The sequence below is a fragment of the Otolemur garnettii genome, unplaced genomic scaffold, assembly GCF_000181295.1.
Source record: "Otolemur garnettii isolate 467f Iridium unplaced genomic scaffold, OtoGar3 scaffold00067, whole genome shotgun sequence".
Lineage (NCBI taxonomy): Eukaryota > Metazoa > Chordata > Mammalia > Primates > Galagidae > Otolemur > Otolemur garnettii.
In genome coordinates, this window is record NW_003852462.1 from 1,219,702 (window position 1) to 1,246,640 (window position 26,939).

The window sequence follows — 26,939 nt, forward strand, 5'->3', positions numbered from 1 at the left end:
GCAGCTGAGCGTGGGGCGGCCCTCTGCGTCCTCCGTGAGCCTGCCCCTGCCATCATCTGGTCATGTCTGGCCCCTGGACATCCACGGACAGCTGGGCCCAGGGAACGGTGGCCTGCTTGGCGGAGATGCTACTCTGGGTTGGAGGGAGCGTGGTGCTGTCCTCAAGGTGGCAGCTTGGCCCACTGGGTAAGAAGGGGCAGGGCCATCCAGGTGCCTGGGAGGGTGGGGCCACTTTTGAGGTGCATAAGGCTCGGGTCCTCCACTTCCCCCCACCGTGTCTCTGGGGTCAGTGGATCTAGTGTGTTGCTGGCCCCACCCCTTAGCCACCCGCACTGCCCATCTGGCCTGTCAGTTCAGGGCCCTGATCAGATGTGCAGTGTGGGCGTGCATGTGGCTGTAAAGCTTTGTTGAGAGGTCGTTGACTCTCTGGGGGGCAGCAGCACCCTCAGCTGAGGTGGGGACTGAATGCTGGTGTTGGACATAAAACCCTTTGGCTCCAGACACTGCAGTGATGCACGAGGTGCCTGCTGGTTGCTGACAGAAGGGCTGAGAGCCTCTGGTCCAGCCACCAGGTGCTGGGGCCACTGGGACCCATCTGTGTCCTGCCTCTCCCTTCCACTGCATCCCACAGCCACACCCATGTCTTTACCTCCCGCAATCCCAGAACAGCCCAGCCTTCTTGTGCCCCCACCACCCTGCTGCAGTTCTCTTCTGCTCATGGTCAAACATTAGCCCAAGAGGTCCTCCTGGGCTGGCACCATCCATGGTCCTCCACAGCTCCTACTTGGCATTCCTCATTGCTTGGACCTCACAGATTTTAATTGCTGTCTGGTTCACCAGGAAGTACTTTTTTGGGACCTGGGCTTTTTGTAAGCAGATGTGCAGACCCCAAAGAGGGCGGGGACTACTGGTTCCTGTACTGGGCTAGCTGACTCTGGCCTGGACTCCTAGAGGCCCAGGTACAAATAGGAGACCATGGATGCCGGGGGCAGGGGGAGGCAGGAGTGCTCAGATCCATCTTTGAACCTGTACCCTGCTATTGGACTGTGCCTGTGGACCTTGGGGAGTGGACGTGTTAGTGCCATCTTTGCTGCATGTAGGGCCAAGGGCCTCCAAGGAGGGCCCCAGAGAGGAGTCCAGGCCCTCAGGAGCAGCCTGTGGCTGGTGTGGGGTGGCCGGGGCCTGCCTTGAATCAGGCACAGGGACCTCCAGAGAGCTGGAGCAGCTGCCAGCCTCTGTCCCCTCATGTCCTTGCCTCCTTGCTCCTGAGTTTCATACTGGCTCCATTTGAGTGATGGCCCCCCACAGTCCCTCAGGCCCACACAGGTTGCTGGCCATTGCTGGGTCTGGCCCAGGTGGTGGCAGGAGGGGTAGGTGGCTGAGCAGGGAAGAGCAGGGTCCTACTGGGCAGTGGGATTGGATTGATGACCAATGTGGCAGGCAGGCCTGGGTCAGCCTTGGCCCTGCGGGGGGCAGGTGAGAGGCCTGGCCAAGTGGCAGGGTGTGCGCTGTGGTGAGGAGTGGGGGTGCTGCAACGCTCACCAGCACCTATGTCTATCATCTCTGTGTCCGTCTGTCTGCCCGCCCATCCGTCCAGTGGAGCGGTGCATGAGTGCCATGCAGGAGGGGACGCAGATGGTGAAGCTCCGGGGCAGCTCCAAGGGCCTGGTCCGCTTCTACTACCTGGATGAGCACCGCTCCTGCATCCGCTGGCGGCCCTCCCGCAAGAACGAGAAGGCCAAGAGTGAGTGGCTGCCCTGGCAGGGGCAGGCCCAATGCCCCAGGGAGCACACAGGGGCAGGTGTCCCTCCCAGCAGCTGCCATGTGGCTCTGAGCCCCCGTGGACCATGGGGAGGGGCCGTGCCCACCCAGCAGACCTCCCTGGGACTTGGTGGGCACAGAGCATCACCAGTGCCCAGCCCTGGTCTGGGTGTGCAGTTGGGATGAGGACAGAGGGCAGTCAGGCAGGAAGGGACCCCAGCAAGCTATATCAAGGAAGGGCTGGGCTGGCAGCTTTGGCTCAGTCCCTCAGAGTGTGAAGGCTCAACGTGAGCTGGAAGGCTTTGTGCCTGAGGTGGGCTGTGGGTTCTGGGGTTGTGGGGAGGGGCGTTTTCAGGACCTTCTCTGGCTTTGCTAGTGGGCAGGACCCAGCTGTGCCAGGGAAGGGCCTCAGCCCAGTGGTTATCTGGGGTGCAGCCCCATGGGTCCAGGAGACCCTTGCCTCAGAGCCCCCAGGAGGGTCTGTATATAGAAGGGCCCCAGGGCCAGGATATCCTGGAGTAGGTGGAGCCCCTGACCCCAGGAGGCAATGTGGGGTCAATGCCGGGACTGCCCTCCGGGCCAGGGCAGAGAAGCCAGTTTGATTGAGGCTGTGCAGGTAGGAGGAGCCCCAGCACCCAGCAGGAGCAGCTGCTCTGAGCCAGGCACTGTTCCCTGTGCTCAGGGCTGCCCAGCACACTGAGGTCTCCCCCTGCCTCCTTGGAGGCTGTTCCACCCAAGACAGGAGCAGGATGGAGGGAGCCAGGGTCGACACAGCATCAGGGAAGCCCCTGGGGACTTGCAGGGGGGGACATGGGACAGAGAGGCCCTTTTGCCTCTGCCCACCCAAGCACGCAGGGAGATCCAGCTGGGTGGCTAAAGCCCACCCTGGACTTGGAGAGGTCCTCTGGTAGATCCTGCCACAGGCGGAGCACAGATCTGAAAACGCCCTCTGAGCTCCCAGAGGCTCTGTGGGGCCCTGGCTGCTGTAGCCAGTCGTGAAATCTTTGGTGAGCTGAGTGCTGAGCCAGGACCCCACCGTACACTCCCCCACCTGGGGGCTTGTGGAGGCGGTGCAGGCTCTTGGCCAGCCAGCCCAGCGGTCACCCGTCTCAGAACAGGGAGATGTGTGGGCTTCCGGCCACCTGCTTCTGCTCTTTGAGAAATACAGAGACCTGGGCCAGCCAGACTCTGGCGTGAGATAGGGAAGGCAGGCTCCCTCATGGGGGCGTCTTTCACACCTAGAGAAGGAGGAGTGACGCAGGGGCAGGGCAGGGGCCCCACATCCACTTGGGTCTGCATGGAGGTCCCGAGGTGAAGGGTACAGGCTCCAGGCTGCTTGGTCCGGGGGCTTGTGGCTGTGGGTGGGGATGTGGAACCTCCAGAGGCCGTGACCCGGTGCCCCTACCATGCCTGCAGTCTCCATAGACTCCATCCAGGAGGTGAGCGAGGGGCGACAGTCAGAGGTCTTCCAGCGCTACCCCGGGGGTAGCTTCGATCCCAACTGCTGCTTTAGCATCTACCATGGCAGCCCCCGTGAGTCGCTCGACTTGGTCTCGGCCAGTGGAGACGAGGCACGCACCTGGGTCACTGGCCTTCGCTACCTCATGGCTGGCATCAGTGATGAGGACAGCCTGGCCCGCCGCCAGCGAACCAGGGACCAATATCCTTGGGCACGCACCCCGCAGCTGTCCCAGGGGTTCCCTGGCCCTTGTGGGTCACATGTCTGGGGCACATGGGCTGGGTCCCCCACTCCTTCCTTCCCAGGCTGAGGGCAGGGGCGGTGTGGCTGGACCTGTGGACCCACGTTGGCCCCTAACTCGGCCCCAAAGTGGCTGAAGCAGACGTTTGACGAGGCGGACAAGAACGGGGACGGCAGCCTGAGCATTGGTGAGCTCCTGCAGCTGCTGCACAAGCTCAACGTGAACCTGCCACGCCAGCGGGTGAAGCAGATGTTCAGGGTGAGGCCCTGCCTGGGGTGGGGGTGGGGCCGCTCCTCACGCCTCTCTCTGCAGCCACTCTGGTGTTAGAAGTTATGAAAATACTTCCTTCAGTGGAGCCCAGCCTTTATTGTCTGTAATTAGCTCCTCTTTCTAGAGCCCTGTGGGGCTGGGCGGGAGGAACTCTGCCTGTCAGCAGGTCCGGGCCCAGCGGCTGAGCCAGCACACCGGCCCTCAGGCCTCTATCCTTGCTGCAGGCTGGAAAGAGGGTCCTGTGAGCTTGCACTCCAGCCAGCCCCTGCATGCCCTGACGCATGCATGCACATGTTCTCACGGCCTAAGAGCCTGGGCAGTTGCCGTGCAAGGGCAGCTGCCTGCTAGCATGTGGGTCTGAGCCTGAGTGAGGGAGAAGGCTCTCAGGAGCACACTCACTGAGCGCTGGGGGCTCGCAGGCCCTCGTGAAGGCCCCAGTGGGGACAGAGCCTGCATGGCGGTGGGGATCGGCAGGCAGCTCTGCCTCTGCACTCACACCAGCACCCATACTCCCTGGGCCATCCCTACTCCTTCCTGACCCTGAGGGCAGTAGGCCCTTCCACAGAGATGAAGCTGGGCCTTGGCCTGATGCCTGACTTGGGACCTTAGAGCAGAAGGAGGGACAAAGGCCTTTCCTAGAGCTGGGTGCAGGGCTTGGGCTTCTGGGCCTGAAGGTCCCAGCTCAGCCCTGGCCTGAAGATACTTCATGTTGTTAGCTCTGGGTAGACCATGCTCACCAGTACCTTTTGTAAGGACTGCCGGCTTCTGGGCACACACTCCACTCTGCCCCATGCCTATCCCATGGCCCTGTCATTGCTCCAACTAGATCTCCCTGAGAAAGCCCCAGCAATGGGGAGAGACCTGAGTCTGAGACAACAGGTGAGGCTGGATCCAGGGCTGGCTCTCAGAGGAGCTGGGAGATGTGGACAGGGGCATTGTCTGAAGCCATGGGCCCAAAACCCAGTGCCCTGGCCACAGTGGTCAGGCCTGGCCTCCTGCCCACCTGTTTGGCTGCCAATTATAGGTGCTTTGGAGAGAGGGAGGGGAGACGTGAGCTTCAGCAGGTCCTAGGGGCTCTAATAATCCAGCAAAATCTCAATACTGTGCCTGTCACCTGTCACTGTGCCTGTCTCTAATCAGGAGAGATCTATGCACTGAATGAGGGTGGCTTGAACACAGTGTCACTGAATCTAATGTAACATCGTACAGGTGGGCTCAGCAGGAGGTGCCCGGCCAGGGTGTGCTCACAGCCCCTGTGGTTCCCACTGGAGGGAAGAATTCTGAGTAGCAATGTGATCATGTTGGGGGCGTTTCTGGGGCTAGGCTCAGGCTTCCTGGGAGCCTCAATTTCATAGCATCTTCATTCCTGCTCAGGAGACAGCAGGAGGGTGCCCCACCCTGGATTCCTGGTGTGGTTAGCAGGGGAGGCCAGCTGACCCTGGGCACAGCCACTACGCCCCAGCCATGGCCCCTGGAAGGGCAACCAGTCCAGCCCCTTGTCCCAAAGGGGCCCTTGGAGATGCCTGGTTGTCCTAGGTGCAGTGAATGGTTGGCCTCAGGTCAGGATTGCCCTTGAATCCAGCATCAGATGCACCAAGGTCTTCTGGGGTCTGCTGGGCCCCTCATGCCAAGCTGGCCCTGTTCTAGCCTTGGCATGAGCACATGATAGGCATTTGGGTCCTGCTGCAGTCCACCTCCATGCTAAGCCACAGCGTCAGGGCAGTGTAGCAGCTGGCAGCACAAGTCAGGTCCCCACCTGCCCCGAAGCCCGCCACTGGGCATGGGGACACAGTGGGATTGTGACTGTGTCACTCATGGAGATTGTCCTGGCTCAGAGGGGACTTGGCACCAAATGGTGGCCCCTATGAGGAAGGCTGTCCCTTGCTGGCAGGCCAGCGCGTGCTGGTGTCCAAGGTGCTGGCCCAGTGTTTGTTCCTGATCTGGGCCCTCCCCTTTCCACTGGATGAGGACAGTGAGCTGTCCTGAGAAGTGTGATTTGCTTGGAGGATGGCCCCTTGTGGCTTGCTCCCTGGACACCCCCTCAGGACTCCTCCCAGCCTCCTTCAGAGACACCAGGTGGCCTGCTCAGAGTGCACCCCTGCTCAGCCTGTTGATGGGTAGGACAAGGACCCTGATGTGGTTTGTCTAAGAGCCCTGTTCATGGAGCCCCTCAGGGGAGTGCTCTGAGGAGGCAGTGGCAGAGGAGGGGAGTGTGACTGAGGAGTGGGGGCCTGCTGCAGATGGGGACCAGAGGCCTTACATTGCAGGAAGCAGACACAGATGACCACCAGGGGACACTGGGCTTTGAGGAGTTCTGCGCCTTCTACAAGATGATGTCTACTCGTCGGGACCTCTACCTGCTCATGCTGACCTACAGCAACCACAAGGACCACCTGGATGCTGCTGACCTGCAGCGCTTCCTAGGGGTGGAGCAGAAGGTGAGGGGCCACTGGGGCTTCCTGGCCACACTGCTGGCCCTGACCTTTGGTGGAGAGCATAGGGACAAGACAAGGCACAGGTAGCATGCCAGGCCCCACATCAGCTTCAGTTCCCATATTCTAGGAAGCACCCCACAGGGCTGTTACATGGGGGAGGAGGTTTCTGGTTTCTCCTCCAAGGTCCTCTGACCTGCTCAGTCCTCGTCATCGACACCCGTGGCACCAGCTTCAGTGTTAAGCATCTTGAGATGAGGGTTCTGAGACCCTGCTTTCTCGCTATATCCCAGACACATGGGCCTCGCCATCCTCTTCCCCAGGGCTCTGGGCCACTGCCACATCCATTCACCCTGTGTCCAGCACGTACCTCCATGCCTCCTGGTGCCCAGCAAGGCTGCCGCCCCTTCCCTCAACCCCAGAAAATCCCATCCATCCTTAGAGATCAAAGCCTGGATACTAGCCCACTGAGCTGGTGTCCAGAGGATCAGAGATTTGGGCCCGTCAGCCCAGACCCTGCCGTGCCAGGGAGGCCTCAATGGAGAGTGCACTACCCTGAGAGGGGCTCGAGTTTCATGGACCCCCTCGGGGCTGGTGGGGTACAGGTGAGGGCCAGCTCCCTGGGACCTTTGCAGACCCTCAGGGAAGATCCTGGGCAGGGCAGACTCTGGGCTCCTTTAGGGCAGCGGTTCTCAACTCACAGGAACTGTATTAAAGGGTCGCGGCATTAGGAAGGTTGAGAACCACTGCTTTAGGGCCCTCCATATGCAGGGGATTGCGGGAAAGCCTCATGGCCAGGACTCAGGTGGGTGAGGGTGAGGGGTGGGACGGCAGGAGGACAGCCCCAGGAACCCAGGCAGGTTATGTGGGTTTTACCAGGGTCTGCCTCACTGCTGTTGTAACTGGCAGCCGGGTTCCCCACACATGGAGGTCAGGTCACAGCTTACCAGGCTCAGTCCCATGGCAGCTATCTCTCCAGCCCTGCAGGGGAATGCCCTGAGGCCTGGCCTGGGGGGAGGTGGCACCAGCCCAGCTGCATCCTGTACACCTGGCTGACTTCTCCCCAGCCTGTCACTGTGGGTGGCACAGCTATAGTGATGTGGACCCAGACAATGGGGCCTCCATCCTGGCAAAGGTGTGTGTGGAGGCAGAGTGTGGGAATGTGGCCTGAAGGGGGAAGGGCAAGACCCTGAAGCTTTCCAGCACCCCTCCCTACAGTCTGCAGCCAAACCAGTGTCCTCCAGGCAGGTGATTTGGCCCGTGTCCTGGCTCCTAGGTTCTGAATACCACCCCCCAACTCTGCCCACACATTTCTGAGAGCCCTGCCAGTGGCCTGCCATGGGGGCCTGGGTGCTTCTGGCCCTGACTGCACAACAGGGCTCTGAAAATCCCTCAGCCTTTAATGCTTGGGGCCAGGCTGAGCTGGGGGGTAGCACTAGGCTTTCCTGTGATGGCCACTAGGGCAGACAACAGGGATCGGGAGATGGAGGCTCCCTGTGCCCCTGGCTCCTCCCAGGCAGGATATAGGTCCTCACCCTCCTGCGTCTCCCCACTCTCCAGTCTCTGCTCCATGCTGGGCCCACCAGTGACCCCAGCCCTCAAGCATCACCCCACCGTGGCCATCCCTGATGTGGTAACCAGAGGCAGGGCCTGGATGTGGTGGAGGGAAGACTGGGGAGCTGCCTGAGGCTAGCCTGGGTCAATGATGAGCTAGCCTGGTTCACGCTCCTGCTCTGGCTTAGATGATGGATGTGACCCTTGAAAGCTGCCAGGACATCATTGAGCAGTTTGAGCCATGCCCAGAAAACAAGAGTAAGGGGCTGCTGGGCATTGATGGTGAGTGGGGTGTCGCCCTGAGTCCACTTGTCTCAGGGGGTTGGGGGGTACTGATGGCCAGCCTGGGTCCAGGACAGGTGGTTCCACGTTCCACATGGCACTGGGGCGGGTGAGTCCTGCTCAAGGGAAGAGGCCATGGTATGCTGGCCAAGGCGGTGCTGAGCAGCCTTTGCTGCCCCGCCCTGCAGGCTTCACCAACTACACCAGGAGCCCCGCGGGCGACATCTTTAACCCCGAGCACTATCGTGTGCACCAGGACATGACACAGCCGCTGAGCCACTACTTTATCACCTCCTCCCACAATACCTACCTCGTGGGCGACCAGCTCATGTCCCAGTCTCGAGTGGACATGTATGCCTGGGTCCTGCAGGCTGGCTGCCGCTGCGTGGAGGGTGAGCACCCCCGGTCCAGGGGCCAGGCCTCGGTGTGGGCAGGCATCTCCCAGGGGATAAGGGCTGGGACTCTGGGCAGGAGCTGAGAAGGCCTTGCCATGTCCTGTCACTGTGCAGGAGGCTGGCTTTGCCCCTGGGGCTGACTGAGCTTTGTTTGCCCACAGTGGACTGCTGGGATGGTCCTGATGGGGAACCCATCGTGCACCATGGCTACACCTTGACCTCCAAGATCCTCTTCAAAGACGTCATTGAAACCATCAACAAATACGCCTTCATTAAGAATGAGTGAGTGGCTGGGTCTGGGATGCTGACCTTGGGGGAGGCTGCAGGCTCTGACTCTTCCTGCCCTTCCTTTTCTGGGAACTGTGGCTATAGCAGTCAGGGGCTGGTTTTGTGTCTCATTGAAGAGAGAGAGGTGGGGGGGGGAGTGGAACAGGCCACAGGTCCTGGCAGAGGGGAGATGGCACGTGCAGGAGTGCCTGTCCCTATGGCTGGTGGTAGCCCCTGAGGTCAGTGGCCACAGTAGCCATGGTTCCTGCACTAATTACCCCTGAGGAGCCACTCTGTGTCCAAACTCAATTTGCTGTCACTCAGCTGTGGCTACAGACACGGTTGAAGAGAATCTAATTTAGTGTCTGGAAGTAGAAGGCCACTCACTGCCCTGTCTGTCACCTGCCAGTCCCGGATAAGCCAGGCTCCAGACAAGGCAGGAGCTAATTGTGTGAAGGAGGCAGGAAAAGCGAGATGGACTCAGGGACAGAGTGGAGGGCCAGCTCCATCTTGGGTTGCGAGAGGGGGCAGTCATGGGGCCCGTGCTGGACAGCCTGGTGCTGTGATGGCAGGTGGGGGTGTTGTAGGGCACTGGGTTGGGATACACAGGTCTGTGGCTGCTGAGGAGTGGTCTCCAGGCTGTCAGGACAGGGCTCCAGCTCCAGAGAACACTCCGCAGGCCCCTGTTCTCCCTGTCCTGACTCTGCCTCCAAAACGGGGAGATGAGAGCCTCCCATGGCTGACTTGCCCTCCCCATGCAAGGACTTGCTTACCTACCCTGCTTGCCCTCTTGACCTGGGTCACCTATATTTTCTAAAAAAATCATGGTTGCCTTTTGGTAAAATTCAAGTAAAATTGCACATGGTTAAAAGTAAAGAAATAAAGCCGCAAAGCTGATATGGCTGCCCCCAGGTCTATATTGTACAGGTGATAACCACATCCCATCTGAGCCGGCTTGCCTCTCCTTGATCCTGGGGCTGTTCACAGGACAGTGTGTCCAGTATCTGGGCCAAGCATTATATTTCTCAGTCTGTCTGTTGCTCCAAGTTGCACTTCAATTTAGTCTGCATCACTTTAAATGTGACTTTTTCAAATGTTTTCTTGTTTTCCCGGAGCTTCTAATTGCCTCTTTTTTTTTTGCAGTTTCTGGCCAGGGCTGGGTTTGAACCCACCACCTCCAGCATATGGGGCCAGCATCCTACTTCTTTGAGCCACAGGCACCGCCCCAGTTGCTTTTTTTTTAAATTGGGGAATGAAGCCCAGGCCCTTCCTTGCCCCTAAAGTTGTCCTGCCCTTTACCACCCACTCCATCACTTTCCAAAGCCATTGTGCACCTCCTAGCCTGCTGCCATCCCATCTCCCCTGGACTCTGAGGTGCAGGTGACCTGGGTTGCTACACAGTGGGGCCAACCCTCAACCTGCTCTTCCTATCTTCGGACCACAGGTACCCAGTGATTCTGTCCATTGAGAACCACTGTAGTGTCATTCAGCAGAAGAAAATGGCCCAGTACCTAACTGACATCCTTGGGGACAAGCTGGACCTGTCGTCCGTGAGCAGTGAGGATGCCACCTCGCTTCCCTCTCCACAGATGCTGAGGGGCAAGATCTTGGTGAAGGTAAGCCCTGCCCTTCTGGACCAGCACCATGCCATCTGCAGGCAGACTTGTGGTTGGGGTGGGCCAAGGCCCTCCACGTGCACACGCAGGTGTCTCCCTTCCATGCTGTAGCCACTGCAGGGAGCAGAGCACTCTGACCACTGCTCTTGGCCTGAGAGTCCACACACAAGCCCCCAATTGTCCCCCTCCTCCCAGGGGAAGAAGCTCCCGGCCAACATCAGTGAGGATGTAGAGGAGGGTGAGGTGTCAGACGAGGACAGCGCTGATGAGATGGACGATGATTGCAAGCTGCTCAACGGAGATGTAAGTGGGGACATGGCCTGTAGCCCCCAAGGGCAGCCTCTTGTCCCTGCTGTTAGGGCGAGTCGGGAAGGCTGGTGTCCAGACAGGGGACATTGAGTGTATGCTGAGGGTGGTGTGCAAAGCTGCACAGCTGCTGAGGATGTGCTGGGCCTCGGGTTCCTTCCTGTTTGTGGGTCCCTTCCTGACCGCCTCACCCCTGCACTTGAGAAGTGCAGACCCTGCTGGTGATTCCCATTTTTGTTCACACTGCCCAGTCCTCTTGGCCCCTCAGCAGGAGGAGCCCTGGAGGACGGCAGCTTGGGCTCCACACATTCCCACCCCACCTACTCCACCTGTGCATTGGCAATTTCCCATCTTCTAGACTCCTTTCCAACTGACCCCCCAGGCTACCCTGGCCCCTTCCTGCCCAGCACCAGCTCTACCTCCAAGGTCAACCCTACAGCCACCTGCATAGGGCAATGTCACCACGTCCTCACTGTAGCTGGCTTGGCCTTGGGGGCTGGGAGCTGGGTAGCCGATGAGGGCTTTGGGGGACAAGGGATTCTGCATTCAGCAACTTCCCTCCTCAGGGCGTGGCTCAGAAGTGGCAGGGACCTTATTTCTTCCTGAGGGCCATCCATGCAGGAGTACTGGGCAGGAACATTCTAGGCCACAGGCTGTCTGCTTAGAAAGCCTGAGGCAGCAGAATTCCTCCCATGAGGGAGCCTGCATGTCTCTGCGAGGCCCCGCATGATGGTGAATGCACATTTGATGATGTCCAGCTTGTGTTCACTCCACCCTGGGCACTCCACTGTTGTCTGGATGCCAAAGGCCTAGGTCCCATGCCAGGGGTCCAGGTTCATCAGGGGCACACAGGGAAGGGCAGCTGCCCAGCCTGGAGGCTGCCCTGAAGCCTGCCCCCTGTCATCCCTTGAGGCACATGGTGGCCAGTGGCGGGATCTCAGGACCTGTGCTGCCCACTGATCTCTGTCCCTGAGACCCATTGGGCCAGGCACCATGTAAGCTGTTTGCTGGGTCCCCGTGGGCAGCACTGTGTTGCTGGAAGTGTAATGTGGACCTGGGTTCAAAGCTGCCTGTAGCCCAAGGAGAATCTCATGCCCCTGGGAGAGGACAGGGTCGTGCAGAGGACCCGTGGGTGGTCACTGCTGCTGCTTACAGGGTTGCAGATGGATGCCAATGGGACGGCCTCTGTTCTTACAGGCCTCCACCAATCGGAAGCGTGTAGAAAACATTGCTAAGAGGAAATTGGACTCCCTAATCAAGGAGTCAAAGATCCGGGACTGTGAAGACCCCAATGCTTTCTCTGTCTCCACAATGACCCCCTCTCGGAAGCCGGGGCGCCGAGCAGAGGGCAAGAAGGTGAGGCCCTCTTCTGGTCCACCAGCCTGGGGGCTAGGGAAGGGCCCCAGGGCTTGTGGTCAGGGCACACGTCCCAACGTGTGTACACACCTCTGCCCATGCACCTATGCACACTCCTCCATGTGGGCACACACTGCTGAACACTCCTCCACAAGTGCACACACCTGCGCGCACACCTGCACCTGTGCATACCTGTGCACACTCCTCTACACGGGCACCTCTGAACACTCCTTCACACATGCACACACCTGTACTTGCACCTGCTCATGTGCACGTCTATGTACACTCCTTCGTGTGTGCATGCATCTGCACACACACCTGCACACATGCCCATTTGTACATACTCCTTCATGCATGTGCACACCTGCAAATATACGTGCATGTCTGCTCCTCCACACGTGTGCACACCTATATATCTGTGTACACTCCTCTACATGTGTGCACATTTGTATATCTGTGTACACTCTTTCACGCATGCACACACCTGCACACACACCTGCACATCTGTTCACACTCCTCCACGCATGCACACACCTGTGCACAGGCCTCACATGTGAGTTTTCATGCAAACACACCTCTGAACAACATTTACATGTGCACACTCACCTGCACACACACCTGCCCACACGCAAGTACACCACAGTGAGGCCCAGAGACCCCTGTCCTCCAGGGCAGTGCTCCAGCCCGAGGGTGCCCTAGGATCTCAGCATGTCTCTGTTTCCATCTCCCATCATGTAGACCTCACAATGTCTACCTTGTCAGGGAGCAGGGCAGGGGCCACACCACTTATGTGGCAGGGGTGTTGCCTTTTCCCGGCTCTGACTTGGCTCTGGTGTGTCCTCTCTGAGACCTAAGGGCAGGCAGCCCCTGGGGGCCCTGTAGCTCCCTATGGATGAGGCTCTGAGTATTGCCACCTTGGTAAGGGCCTCCTGAGTCACAGTCCAGGCTCTGCAGGACACAGGAATTGAGCCAGTCCTTGGGGTTCTCTGGCAGGCCTATGACTGCCCCTCTCTACCCAGAACTGCTCACAGCCACGTGGGGAGGTCTTTGCGTGTGTGTGAGGGGTGCCGGCTAGGGCTGGCTGGCCCTGAGCTTGGGTTCCTCCTTATTGGTCAGGCACTTCTGCTGAGTGGCCAGAAACTGGCAAATTGCTTGGTACTGTGATGGCCAGTGCAGGTGGCCTAGGGCCAGGTGGGGCATGGGATAGGCCTTGCAGACATTGTCCACAGGGGGAGCTGTACTGGCAGGGCATTGCATTCCTGGCACCCGCTTGCTCCATGCCCTTCTCTGCCTGGACCTGCCATGTCTTGAACCCTGTCCCCAAGGTGGCTGGGAAGGTGTCTTCTCCCGGCAGTAGGGAGTGGGGAGCTGTGTCTTGCTCTGGGGCCAGCCAGTATTTTTAGATGCCAACATTTGCATTTCTGCCCATGGGCCATGGAGAGCTTGGCACAGCTAACACCAGCAGAGAGCTTGAGGAACACACTCGGCAGGTGTCTCTCACAGGTCCCAAGATGTCGAGGTGGGGAGAACAAGCCCCACCTGACGCTCTTGTGGGCTGTGCTTGGTGGAGTTGCCTGTCGGTGGGAGTTGATGTCAACTCCTGTGGGAGAACAGGCTGGTCCCTCGCAGGCCTCAGGCTGAGCTGCTGCTGGGGGCCCTGCTTGGGGAAGGCTTCCTGTAGGAGGAGGCAGGGAGGAAGGGCTCAGGCTGAGTGTCACCCTGACCAAAGCACCAGGCACTCCCAGGCTGAGTGGTGACATAGCCCTGGCAGGTCTGAGAGCCTTTGGGGATGGGCGGGAGGGCCAAGCCAATCCCCAGGCTGGGGCAGGGAATTCAGCTGGCTTCAGAGCTCACTGGGTAGGTGTGGTCTAGCCAAAGAGGGGACAGCTGGGGGTGTTGTGGAATGACCTACCAGGAGTCACTCATGCCTCTGCCCTCTGTATGTGAGCCTGGAGGAACATGAGCCCCACTCTGGAGTCCCTGAGGCCTGGGATGGCAGGAGTAAGTGTGGGAAGGAAGCAGCCAGGTGCATAAGGAAGGGGCCCTCACCCACATTGGGGCTGCACACTCTGACCCTCCCCAAGAGCATGGACTGGTTGGGATCTGCTGGTGGCTGGGCCAGGAAGTGGACCTTCCCCTGCTGTCCAGGCCACCTTGCCCTTGGCCCACCCCATGATGGGTGTGTCCCACAGTCCCTCTGTGGTCTAGCCATGCAGTGTGGGCTGCCAGGCCTCCCCAGCCAGCACAGCTCCTCCTCAGTTATGCCTGGGTTTATAGTTGCCCATGACTGTCAGAGACTGTGGCATTTGGGGGGCCTTTAGAGAGCTGTGGAGCATGTCAGCCTCAACTGGCCCTGAGCACACTGTGAATGTGGCTTCCAGTGCCTGCCTCTGCCTAGTGCTCTGTGGGGGAGAGGAAATCGGGTTGTCACTGTTGGAGGTTGGAGGGACAAGTGTCTCCAGAAGCAATCTGGGACCCAGGTCACCCCTGCCTCTCTCTCTCTTTTGTTTTGTAGCGACAGAGTCTCACTTTATTGCCTTCGGTAGAGTGCTGTGGCGTCACATAGCTCACAGCAACCTCCAACTCCCGGGCTTAGGTGATTCTCTTGCCTCAGCCTTCCGAGTAGCTGGGACTACAGGTGCCCACGACAACGCCCGGCTATTTTTTTGTTGCAGTTTGGCTGGGGCCGGGTTTGAAACCGCCACCCTTGGTATATGGGGCCGATGCCTTACCCACTGAACCACAGGTGCTGCCCACCCCTGCCTCTTCTGCTAGGACTCTGCCTTATGCTCTGGCCACCAAAGCCTGGTGACTGAAGGCCCCTGGGACACTCTGGGCAAGATGGGCCAGTCCAACCTGCATCATGACTCCCAATGAGGGCAGGAGACGGCTGGGCACAATGGAGGCTAAGCTCCCTGGAGGTCCCTGGACTGGGCAGAGCACAGGGTGCTGGTGGAGATGTCAGGGCTGTGTCTGGCTTAGTGCCTGCGACAGCCCTGCTCCAGTTTCACATATGTCTGTTAGGTGGGTCTGGGCAGGCAGTGAGTGGTCCAGGCAGGAGAGACTGAGGGGGCAGGTGCGATGGTTTGTGGTGAGGTCAGCTGAGAGCTGTGTCTGTTGTCAGGTGCCCAGAGTGGACTCTGTGCAGCAGCTTTTGAAGATTCACGGTCGTGTCCAGGGCATGTGCAGGGCGTGCCTGTGGATGTGTCCTGGGCGTGTCCATGTCCGTGTGCCGGGTGTGTCCACAGGCATGTGTGGACATGTCCATGTGTGTGCTGGGTGTGTGTAGTGTCTGTCCTCTGACGTGCAGGGCATGCCCAGGGTGTGGCCAGGGTGGGTGCAGAGCGTGTTCACAGAGTGTGCAAGGTGTGTGCATTGTGTCATGTCTGGCTGAAGCCTGTCTGTAACAGGGGTGCCACTGCAGGTGCTCAGCTCTGTGGCATTCGACAGATACCAGCCCTTACCTGGGTGGACGGTGCAGTGTGAGGTGGGGGCCCTTGCTGTGCACAGCTGGGCTAAGTTTGGGGAGTCTGTGGAATGAGCTGGTGGAAGTGGGTGGTGGTGGCTGCAATGGCCTTGTGGTGGCACAGGCTTGGCTACCGATGAGCTGTGGGGCAACTGAGCAGTTTGCAACTCTGCCTGGGGGGTCGGGGGGCGATGAGAGGTGCTACTAGGCCCCCCCTACTCCTGTTTTGTGTACAGCCTGAAGGAAGTTTGGCCCTGTGGCTTCTTGGGTGTCACTGGCTCCTGGCCTGCCTTTGAGGAAAGTGCACCTGGGCCATTTGTCTGATTAGGGTAACACCTGTGTACTGGAAGAAGGGGGTGGGAGCTCCTACAAGGACTGCAGAAATAGGCTGAGGAATGTTCTGTCTACTACATAGTCACCATCTGTGGGAAACAAAATTCAGAACTGGGAACTTAATGAGTTTAAAGTGGTTTGTCATGAGAGGCTGGCTGATGGTGGGCTTGTGAGTGGACGCTTTGTTGGGCACAGATTTCTAGTCCTCTCCTTCCGGTGGGCACCTCTGGGCCCTGGGGCAGAGGGAGCAGCAGCCTACTGGCTTGAGACCTGGTTCCCTGCCTTCCTTGCCATCCTCCCAGGCCAGGCTCCATCCCACCAATTCCAGGAAGGCCGTCAGGGCTGCTGTGGGGGCTATCCCACCCCCTGCCCTCTTGGGCTGGGCTCACCCCATCTCTCTGTCTCTCCCTTGGGTCAGAGCAAGGCAGAGGGTGATACGGAGTCTGGAGAAGACACCGGGGCCAATAGACGAAACAGCAGCCTCCTCGTGAGCAGCTTCTCCAAGCGCAAGGTCCAGTGGGCTCCTGGGCTAGGGCCTGTCTGAGCCCCTGTTCCCTCCCCAGATTCCCCCAGCCCTGGTCTGACTCCTGGGATCCAGCCTTGAGGCTGGGGCTGGTCAGCACTGGATGCCTCAATGGCCCTAGGATCACTGCCCTTCACTAGTCCACTCTGGCCAATGCCGCAAGCTCAAATTCCCCATGGTTCCCTTGAGAGTTCACTGGGCCCTGGGTAATGTGGAGGATGGACTGAGAGGCCATGTGGGCCCCTGGGAACCCAGGAGGACAGGGCCCCTCCCCATACCCTTCCAGCCTTTGCTGATGGCCTGGCCTGGGTGGGGCCCAGGGCTCACAACTCTGCCTTCCTGTGCAGAAAAAGGGAGGCAAGCTGAGGCCCACAGCCAGCCTGGAGGAGGGAGCCTCGGACACAGACTCCCCAGAGCGCCAGAGCCGAGGGTCAGTTCCCCACCCTGGGGAGAGGGAAGGCCAGGACAGTCCTGGGGGCTGCACTGTCCCATGCCTTTCTCTAGGGTGGTCCTATGGGGGCTGACTCCTCTCCCCACCCCTCCTTGCACCTGCCAGCCACACACTGTGCCTACAGTGTACCCCTCTGTGCCCTGAGCTTCTTTCCACAGATAAGACTCTGCCCCTAGTCTCTCCCATGCTCAGAACCTTGTAGAAGACCCCAAATCTCTCAGAGCTCCCCTGGCCCCACATTGGCCCAAGCTACTGCCTCGCCCTTCCATAGCCCACGAGAGGGCCTGTGGCCTTTGTCGCCTGCCTCCTGCCTGGTGCTCACATTTCTGAAGCCTCCAGCACAGCCTGAGGGTTGTCTCTGGGGGCCCAGTGCCTGTCCCCCCCAGCACCACCGGGCATCCACCATGTGCTCCGGGCACACAAGTGTGTGGTGCAATGGATGTGTGATGGATCTTGCTGCCCTAGATGGTGTTGAGGGACTGCCTGTGCCCTGGAGACCCTCTCTCTCAGGGCTGGGTGCAGCTTCAGGGTACTGATGCCCAGTGAATCCCACAGGACAACTCGGCAGAAGAAGACCATGCAGCTGTCCCGGGCTCTCTCGGACCTGGTCAAATACACCAAGTCTGTGGGCACCCATGACGTGGACATGGAAGGTGAGGGCAAGCAGGCTGGGCACAGGCAGGTGGGTTGGGGCCTCCCCATCCCAACTCTGGTGTGCGTGTCCGTGCACCTGGGGGACCCCTGGACCCGGTGTGTGACGCTGGCTGCTGGCGCCACAGTGGCGTCCAGCTGGCAGGTGTCCTCCTTCAGTGAGACCAAGGCCCACCAGATCCTGCAGCAGAAGCCGGCCCAGTACCTACGTTTTAACCAGCACCAGCTCTCCCGTGTCTACCCCTCCTCCTACCGGGTGGATTCCAGCAACTACAACCCACAGCCCTTCTGGAACGCAGGCTGTCAGATGGGTGGGTGCCCCTGAAGGGTGCATGGGGGGACCCATGCAGGCCTTGCTTCAGGTGCCCTTGCCTGTGGCTTGGAGAGTCTGAGCACTGTGCTGTCCACAACACTGGGCTGGCCCCGGGGTGGGTTCTTTAAGACCCAGGGCAATGAGGGAAAGGGGCTGAGGGTTGGCAGTGAACTCTGGGGATGTAACGCAGGGGTGCTGAACTTGTTCTGAGCCCTGCTCACAGTGGGGAATGGGGTGGACATCGGACTTGTGGGCAGGCGGGCATTCAGGGGATGTGCCTGAAGGCCAGGTGCTGACAGGACGTCCTTGGCCCCTCCCCTAGTCGCCCTGAACTACCAGTCTGAGGGACGGATGCTGCAGCTGAACAGGGCCAAGTTTAGCGCCAATGGCAACTGTGGCTATGTGCTGAAACCCCCGTGCATGTGCCAGGGTGAGGCATGTGGAGGGGCCACCTTGGAGTCCCCACAACATGGGTTGGGGGTGCACACGCTATTGAGGGTGGGAAGCTTGGGCAGAGTCTCCTGGGGGCCCACGCTGGGGCTCTGCTCTGGGTGCTGGAGGGTGGGGAGTGCAAAGCAGGACCCACCTCTGCCACAAATCTGGGGATGGGGAATTGGGGAGCCCCTGCCCTATTCCCGGCCTTTGTGAAATCCACCAGCAAGACATGTCTGAGGGGTTCTAGGGCCAGTGACCCAGCCTCTGTGTTGGGCCCACATGGGGCTCACGGTGCTGCCCTGGCTGAGGCGTCTTTAGGCTTCCTCCAACCCCACTTTTATCCCTGTACCCCAACTCACCTGCACTGGGCCCCCCCTTATGCCACTGGGGTGTGCCCACCTGCTAAGACCCCAGTTATGCCCTTGCCCTGCCCTGGCATAGGCCCCACGTACTGGGGTGGGGGTGGGGGCTGTTTGCTGCTGGTGCCCAGAGCAGGTCAGCGCTGGCCAAGGCCTGGGCCTAGTCTCATGCCCGGCATCCATTCAGGCATCTTCAACCCCAATTCTGAGGACCCCCTGCCTGGGCAGCCTAAGAAGCAGCTGGCTCTGCGCATCATCAGTGGGCAGCAGCTCCCCAAGCCGCGGGACTCAATGCTGGGGGATCGGGGAGAGGTAGGGGTGGGGCCAGGCACGGGTGGGGGCCGGAACACTGTGCCCGGGTCCAGAAGCCACACCTCCCCCACCAACCCTCAGATCATTGACCCCTTCGTGGAGGTGGAGATCATCGGGCTCCCAGTGGACTGTAGCAAAGAGCAAACCCGCGTGGTGGACGACAATGGTGAGGCTTGCGCTGCCTGGCGTCCTAGCGCCATGTCTGCTGTCTGCCGTGGTGGAGGCACTTTGCAGGGGGTACCTGCTGTGTGCGGGAGCTCCAACGGGGCGGACCCTGCCCAGGCAATGCACCTCCCCTGATGAGCCTCTGCAATGTGCCTCCAGGATTCAACCCCATGTGGGAGGAAACCCTGGTGTTCACAGTGCACATGCCTGAGATTGCGCTGGTACGCTTCCTCGTCTGGGACCACGACCCCATCGGGAGGGACTTCATTGGCCAAAGGACGCTGGCCTTTAGCAGCCTGATGCCAGGTGGGCAGGGCCCCTCATCCCCCCATCAGCTGAGGGCCAAAGGACAGAGGGAGCTGACCAGGACCAAACAAGAGGTTATGGGGCTCTGTGGCCTTGGTGGGGTATGGCCCATGGGCAAGGGCTCATGCCCAGGAGGGAGTCCTACAGGGCCACAACAATGCTGGCAGGCTTCCTGGAGGAGGGAGAGGGGCTGTGCTGAGTCCCCAGGAGCAGAGTCCCAGGCCTGGGCTCACTGGTGGCACTTGGGGCTTTGAGACCTTTAAGAACAGAATAGGCTAGTGGGGGTGGGGTAGGGCGGGGGAGCCCTGTGACCCCATGGCATCATCCCTGCTCTCCCAGGCTATCGGCACGTGTACCTAGAGGGGATGGAAGAGGCCTCCATTTTCGTGCACGTGGCTGTCAGTGACATCAGTGGTAAGGTGAGCATCACCTGGGGGCCATCTGCGTCCTGGGAGGGGCAGCAGCCCCTTGCCCCACTTCACCCCAGCAGTGTCCCCAGTTGGCCCTGAGTCTAGGGGGAGAGGCCTCACAGCCCTTTCTTCCAGTGGAAGTGGAGGGGACACCTGATCCCCAGCCTGCAGGGCTAACCTTGTGTCCCAGGGCCAGCTGTGGGCAGCCGAGGGCTGGGTGGAGCCCCACACCCTATTAACCCCAACCTGCTTTTGGTGGGCACCAGCACCCGTCTGAACCTGGCTCAGCCCTTGCCCAGGTCTTGTCCTTGCTGAGGCTGGTGCCCAGGTTTGAGAGCACAGACAGACCTCTCTCAACTGCTAACCTAACCCCTCCTCCTACTGTCCAGAGTCCCCTGAAAGGTGGCTGCCTGCCTTTGCCCTTGCCCCAGGCCAGGGCAGGATGGTGGGCTGTCCAGGATGGCTCAGGCCTCCCAGTCTAAAGAGCCAGTGCCCCGGGTCTGAGCTGGGGCCCGGTGCCCTCAGGGACTGTAAACGCATAGCTCAAGGCCCACCTGGGGCCTAAGACTGACCATCTCTCTCCTGCCACACATGCGGGCTCAGAGGTGCAGGCCGGACCAGGCGCTGCAGGCATCCGTCTCCCCAGTGTCCTTCTGTCTGTCCGTCTGCCCGCCTGTCTCCGTGCCCCGTGGTCTTGCCACCTCACCGTCCCTGTCTCTTTGGTCTTGCAGTGGGCTTCTCTGTGTCCCAGTCTGCCTTTAGAAGCACAGCCTTGTTAGGAGCCTTACAGGTACCCCGGCGCCGGGGGCAGTGTAGCCCGGCGTTCCACCTGCATGCCAGGCCGCACCCCATTAGCACCTGTGATTCCTGGTAGTATTCTGGAGACTGTCTGCTCATGTCACATGGATCATGACATGGTTCCGGGGACCCCTGGGCCATCATCAGTGGGCAGTGGCATTTATGAGGCAGATCCAGGATTCAACAGGCTGCTGCCAGCGCTGCCTGAGCCTCCACACCCCACCAGGGCCTCTTCCTCCTGCTGCGAGCTCTTGAGCCCCTGCTGAGCCCCGCTGTGCCCCCATGTGCCATTTCTTAGCCCCCCTCATGTGACCCCTTTCCCCATGCCAGCCACACCCAAGGCTTGGGTGGGTTGTCCCTGGTGGAGCTCCCAGCCTGAATCCTGGATCTCCTTCTAAATGGCTTCCCAGCCTACTTTGACCAAATTGCACTGGATTTGGGATCTTGAATCAGAAAGCTGATTCAAGTGTTAGCCAGTTTGATGCCTCTGCCCGGAAGTGCCCCTGCCAGGGGTGACCGCTCTGTGCATAAGCACGGCTCGTCATGGGGGAGCAGTGGGTTGGGGTCTTGGGGCACGCGGCTGTCTGGCATGTGAGGCTCCTTCTGACCTCTGCACACTTGAGATGCAGCTGCCGGGCCTCTCTGGTGGTAACCCTGACTTGCTCGCTGGTCCTGGCTGCTCTCAGGCAGGGAAGCTGCAGAACAGGCCTGTGCAGGGACTGTCCAGAAGACCGGCTATGGCTTGAGGCTGGTGGCCAGGAGCCCAGCCCATCTGGGCAGTGGTGCTGGGAGCACCAAGCCAGCTGTGAGCCTCAGACCCCCTCCCCCCATGAACAGAGAGCAGGACGAGGCTGGGAAGGCCTCCTGCATGAGGTGGCACCTCCAGGAGACAGGCGTGTTACTGGGGGTGGCTGGGCAGCAGCTGAGGGAGAGTAGCTTTCAGGCTGCAGGAGATGTACCTGCTTCCCCGGCCTGCAGCACCTGAAGGCAGGGCAGATGCACCAGGGGGTGACGTCAGCCTTTCTCCCTCATGCCACGCCCTGTCCCCTGTGGGCTTCTGTATCAGCAGCTCCATGGGAACTGAGGCTGGAGGCCATATCAGGTGCAGGGTGATGGCCAAGGTGGAGAAGCCTGGGGAAGAATGTTCTCCCGTGCCCCTCAATAAGAAGGAAAATGCTTAGTTGGAAAGATGTGGGCCTGCGGTCCCTGGCAGAGGTGCTGTGGAGCCCTTGGTTCCTATGGCCAATGTCTTTATATATAGCCTTGGCCAGCCCTGGAGGTGGCCCCAGCCCACTGCACCCACGTGGTTGCTGATGTCTGCTGGGGAGCAGTGTGGTCCCAGCCACAGCTATGTGGACTCTTTCTCTTGCAGGTCAAGCAGGCTCTGGGCCTAAAAGGCCTCTTCCTCCGTGGCCCAAAGCCCGGCTCTCTGGACAGTCATGCTGCTGGACAGCCCCTGCCCCGGCCCTCCGTTAGCCAGCGGCTCTTGCGGCGCACAGCCAGTGCCCCGACGAAGAGCCAGAAGTCTGGCCGCAAAGGCTTCCCAGAGCTGGTCCTGGGCAAGCAGGACTCGGGCTCTGAGAGGGCAGCCCACAACATAGCACCCCCCAGCCCCGGCCCTGCTCAGGAGGCCCCGGCTTGGGAGGGACCCAGCTGCAGTAGCCCCCGAGGTAAGGCACCTGCAGTGGTAGCAGAGAGGAGCCTGGCCCAGGCACGGCCTTCACGGATGCCCGAGGGCCCTGGGCCCGCAGGGATGGCTGCCACATGCATGAAGTGCATGGTGGGTTCCTGCGCCGGCGTGGATGCCGAGGGCCTGTGGAGGGAGCGGCCACCCAGCCCTGGGCTTGCAGGCCAGCCCACTGCTGTTAGCCAGCAGCCCCAGGCCCGGGTTGACTCCCCAGGGGCACCCTGCTGTGGCCTGGACCCCCGAGCTGCCCCGGGAAGGAGCACAGAGGCCCCTGAGGGCCGCAGGGCCCAGCGGCCAGGTCCAGGTGGTGGCTCCGCGTCCTCAGACTGTAGCAGCCCAGAGAGCCCGGGTGGCCCCCAGGGGGTCTGTCGCTGGCAGGAGGCCATTGGCAGGCAGCCTGGGGCCCTGCAGGGAGAGCTGAACGCCTTGTTCGTTCAAAAGCTGGAGGAGATGAGGAGTAAATCCCCCATGTTCTCCACCGGTAAGACTAGCTGCCTGCCCGTGCCCCGTGCTGTCTTCCTGCACGCCTCCAGCATGGCCTAGGCCTTGTGCCACCTGCTGCTGCTTCTGCGTCACAGACCCGCCTGTGTGCTGTGGCACCTATGTTGCTGTGCTCCACTGGCTTGTCCTGCGGCTGCAGCCCCAGCCCTCCAGCCTGACCTGGGGCCCGGGGACTTTGGGAGGGAGGAGATGAGCTGAGCCGGTGAGCCATCCCAAGAGGAAGCCATGCCTGCTCAGAACCCCAGAGCTCCTGCTAGGCTTCAGCCAGGACCCTGAGATGGGGCCACCCAGCTGGGCCAAGCCCACCTCCCTGGTCGGTCAGCTGCCTGGGTGCCCCAGAGCCCTTCCTAGAACTGTGGGCCACTTCCCATCTCTACCCCTGCCTCCCTCCAGAGCCAGGCCCTGGGCTGTCCCTCCTGGGCAGGTGACATGGTCAGTGGTGCAGCCACAGGGCACCCCCAGCCCCCAAGACTCCTGGCTGGTGCTCAGCCTAGAAGTTGGGTCCTTGCAGTTTGCAAAGTGTTGAGCGGAGGCTCCCTGTGCTCCTGGGGCTCTGTGTCTGGCTGACCCCCACTGAGAAGCTCTGCTTCGGCCCCGTGGGTCCCTCTGTAGCTCTAGCTCGGGAGGGAGGGTGTAAGGGCTGTGCTGCCATCCCCGCCCCCATGCTGACCGAGTTCTCCTTCTGTCCCTGCACTCATGCTGCCTTCTAGTTAGGAACTGAGCACGCAAGTGACAGGTAACGGGGCAGCCCCAGCCCCGGGAGGCCCCCACCTGTCCACTGTCCCAGCCCCCACATGGCAGGGGAGGGCGCCAAGCGTGCCCTGTTGGATGTGCGTGATGGAGGGCAAGGGCTGGCCTCATTGTTCCCTGGTGCAGGGAGGTGTGGGGGCCACAGAGACACCACCCTGAGAGGGGTCCCCCTCCTTCAGTCTCTGTCTCACTTGCTCACTCACTCTCCATTTCTTTCCTTGTCCCTCTTCCCTAGGTGTCCACCCCTTCTCCCTGCAGAGGTCCGTCTCCCCCCTGTGCAGCCTGGAGACCATTGCTGAGGAGCCAGTCCTGGGCCCCGGCCCTACCAGCCCCTCTCAGGAAGGGTCCCAGGACCCCGCAGGCCCCACAGCCAACGTGGCCAGCTCCATGGGGATGGCACTGGGGGCTTCTGTGCCCCTCCAGCTCAGGACTGGGAGCCCTGGGGTCACCGAGGAGCCCCCAGAGGGCAGGTGGCAGCCGTGTGATAGTGGAGGCCCCAGTGGGGCATGCAAGGGGGCCCCTGGCAGCCAAAAGGACAGCAGGAGCCAACCCCAGGCCCCGGGCCATCTGCCCACAATTAGAAGGGCCAAGAGTGAGGGGCAGGTGCCCATGGAGCCCCTGAGTGGATGGCCGCCTCATCCACTGAGGCCGTCTCCGGCCCCTGCTGTGTACTCAGATGCCACAGGCAGTGATCGGCTGTGGCAGCGGCTAGACCCGGGAAGCCACCTTGACAGCGTGTCCTCATCTTCCAGTATGTCATCCAATGACACTGTCATCGACCTCTCCCTGCCGAGCCTGGGCCTGGGCCGCAGTGGAGAAAGCCTTGTGGGGGTCCCTGTGGGACGCCTGCCTCCAAGGCTCCGCCCAGACCTGCTGCCTGTGACCAAGAGCAAATCCAACCCCAACCTGTGGGCTGCAGTCCAGCCGGCCCCTGTGCCTGACCAGCTGCGGCCCCGACCTCTGGCCCCAAGGCTGACAGGCCTCCATCCCCAACCATGCTGGGGCCGCCTCTCCCTGGGGGGTCTGCAGGACTGCCCCGTGGCCACCAAGTCCAAGAGCCTGGGAGACCTGACCGCCGATGACTTTGTCTCCAGTTTCAAAGGCAGCTCCCACAGCCTGAGACGCAGTTTGGGGCCCCTGGGTGGGGCGCAGCAGGCAGCAGGTGCGGGGCCTCAGCAGGATGCCCTGACAGAGCAGCTGCGCCGCCTCACGGGCTTCCAGAGGGCAGGGGACATCACATCGCCCACCAGCCTAGGGCTGGCTGGAGAGGGGGCTGCAGGGGGCCCCAGCTTCCTGCGCCGCTCTTCCTCCCGCAGCCAGAGTCGCGTGCGTGCCATTGCCAGCCGGGCCCGCCAGGCCCAGGAGCGGCAGCAGAAGCTACAGGGCCTGGGCCCACGGGGTCCCCCTGAGGAGGAGCGGGGCACCCCTGAGGGCGCCTGTTCTGTGGTCCACGAGCGCTATGCGGATGTGCTAACCCCTACCAAGGGAGCCCCCGAGCAGGTGTCCGGGGCAGCTGAGGGCCTGCGCCTCCTGAGACTCTGACCCAGCCAGCTTGTCAGCGGGCCAAGGGCAGGTGAGGGTGGCTGAAGCTGTGCCCTGTCACCCTGCAGGGCCCACTGGATATCGGCTTCACCAGGCAGTTTCCTCAGTGTTTTAAGATGTATTATGTGGAGAGAGATTTAAATTTTTAGAGGCAAAACACACATTAAAATAGTACCGAGCCCTTTTCACTTCAGCCTGGCTCTTGGCCCTGGACTATGTGGTGTACATGTGTCTGTGTCCTGGGAATGCTGGTGCGATACCTGGAGCTGCTTAGAACATTCCTCCTGTGCCCACTCTGACCCCAGGTGTTTGCCTATCCTCAACAGTCCCCTGTATGGGACATTTTAAAGTCTCTATGACTGCCTGTGCATAGCTCACCATGGGGTTCTCAGCTTGCCTGCCTGCCTGTCATTGCTCCCCAAGTATACCCCAGGTCAGGAAGGGTGCAGGGGGGTAGTCTGCCCTGCCCTCGCTGTGCTGTGCCCCCGTGCTGGTACCACTCATGCCCCCCACTCCGCCCCAGCCCTGCCATACCTCTGTGTAGGGCCCTGAGGATGACAGAGAGTAGGGTTGCAGTGGGAGGGGGCTGCTGTTCCAGGACTCAGGGCAGAAACTCAGTCCAAGTGAGCCCTTGACAAGAGAGCCTGGGGTCCCCCAGTGACACTGCACACCAGCCTGCTGACCAAGGCCTCCTTTTGAACCCCCAGGGGCAATGACCTTGTGCAGGGCAGGGCTGGCTGTGGGTATGAGCCAGGGAGGATGTGAGGCTATGGGGCTAATGTTCTCCCAAGCAAGGTACCAGAGCCTTTCTGCTTGGCTAGCAAAGGGCTGGGGGGATTGAGGGGCACAGAGGGTACCTGGCTCTTAGGCAGGCCCCAGGGGGAATGTACAGGGGTCAAGAGCAGTATTCAGCACACTGGAGTCCTGTCCCGCGTGCCTCCCTCCAGGTCTATGCCCACCCCCACCCCCGCCCAAAGGCCCCAGCTCTGGCCAGCAGGAACTTTCTCTCAGAGGCAGTCAGGCTCTGAGGCCCTTGGGGCTGAGCCCTGCGGGGGTCAGAACAGGCAGTCCCACACCTGGGAGCCCCATGGCCAATGCTGCCTGTCCACTCCCAGAGCTATCTCTGGGGCTGGACAGTGATTTGGGCCGATGGGGGGGCCTCTGTCCTGGTACCTCTCAGGGAGGGAGGAGGATGCAGCTGAAACAAAGATCAACCTCAGGACTGCCAGGTCCCTTCAGCTGCCCAGTGTCATGACACCTGCTGCCACCTGGCGGCTGCTGTAGGAGGGCCCTGTCCCATCCAGGCACTCCTAGGGCAGATCACACAGACACATCACTGAGGGCTGCCCTAAAGCTGGGAGGAGGGGACAGGCAGGTGAGAACCCTACTGCCTGTCTCAGCCTTGGGTGTGCCCAGCTCCGCGACTCAGGACCCAGACCTCTGAGCAAAGCTGTCTGGAAGGTGACATAGGATAGCACCTACTTGTGGGTCCTCAGTGAGGTTCTCAATCTGGAGAGGCCTGGCAGGAATGAGGCAGCAGGGTGGCCTCCTCAGGACCCGTCTGGCAGCTAACATGCCACCAATAGTTCCTACTGTGGGACATCCGAGCCCCCTGAATTCTCTAAGCTCAGAATGGGGCCTGCTTTCCAGCCAGTCACTCCAAGGGGTGCTCTTGCTGGCTCCCAGGGACATGCCACCTGAGGGAGGAGACCCAGGGCTGGAGACCTCCAGAAATCTTGGAGTACTCCCAGTGGCCCCTGCTGCTGGCTACCCCCACCCTGTGCCCACCTTATGCTCACCTCAGCCACAGGCAGGATCCTGGGGACACTGGGCTCAGGACTCTGCACTGTTCTGAGGGTACCCAACGCCCTTGGCCTCCCTGTGGGCTGGAGTCAGGAATGCTCAGAGCCAGCACAGCGAAATGATTGATGCGCTAGACAGACACAGCAGTCTGCACCCTCTGCCTGGAAGCAGGCGGCGGGAGACACCTGGACCCAT

At 60.8% G+C, this 26,939-nt stretch overlaps 1 protein-coding gene across 1 annotated transcript; it reads left to right on the top strand.

Annotated features, from left to right (window-relative positions):
• The first annotated feature begins 113 nt into the window (after positions 1 to 113).
• Positions 114 to 24,941, top strand: PLCH2 (phospholipase C eta 2). Its single transcript, XM_003793314.2, has 24 exons — positions 114 to 186; positions 1,598 to 1,744; positions 3,178 to 3,431; positions 3,591 to 3,719; positions 5,999 to 6,169; positions 7,906 to 7,999; positions 8,188 to 8,391; positions 8,556 to 8,676; positions 10,106 to 10,277; positions 10,473 to 10,580; positions 11,781 to 11,939; positions 13,125 to 13,130; positions 16,157 to 16,249; positions 16,609 to 16,691; positions 17,268 to 17,365; positions 17,492 to 17,674; positions 17,999 to 18,106; positions 18,658 to 18,782; positions 18,864 to 18,948; positions 19,107 to 19,253; positions 19,593 to 19,672; positions 21,834 to 22,131; positions 23,635 to 24,013; positions 24,047 to 24,941. Exons 1-24 carry the CDS (start codon positions 126 to 128, stop codon positions 24,939 to 24,941), a joined length of 4,200 nt encoding a protein of 1,399 aa, XP_003793362.2. The 5' UTR covers positions 114 to 125.
• The last annotated feature ends 1,998 nt before the right edge of the window (positions 24,942 to 26,939 follow it).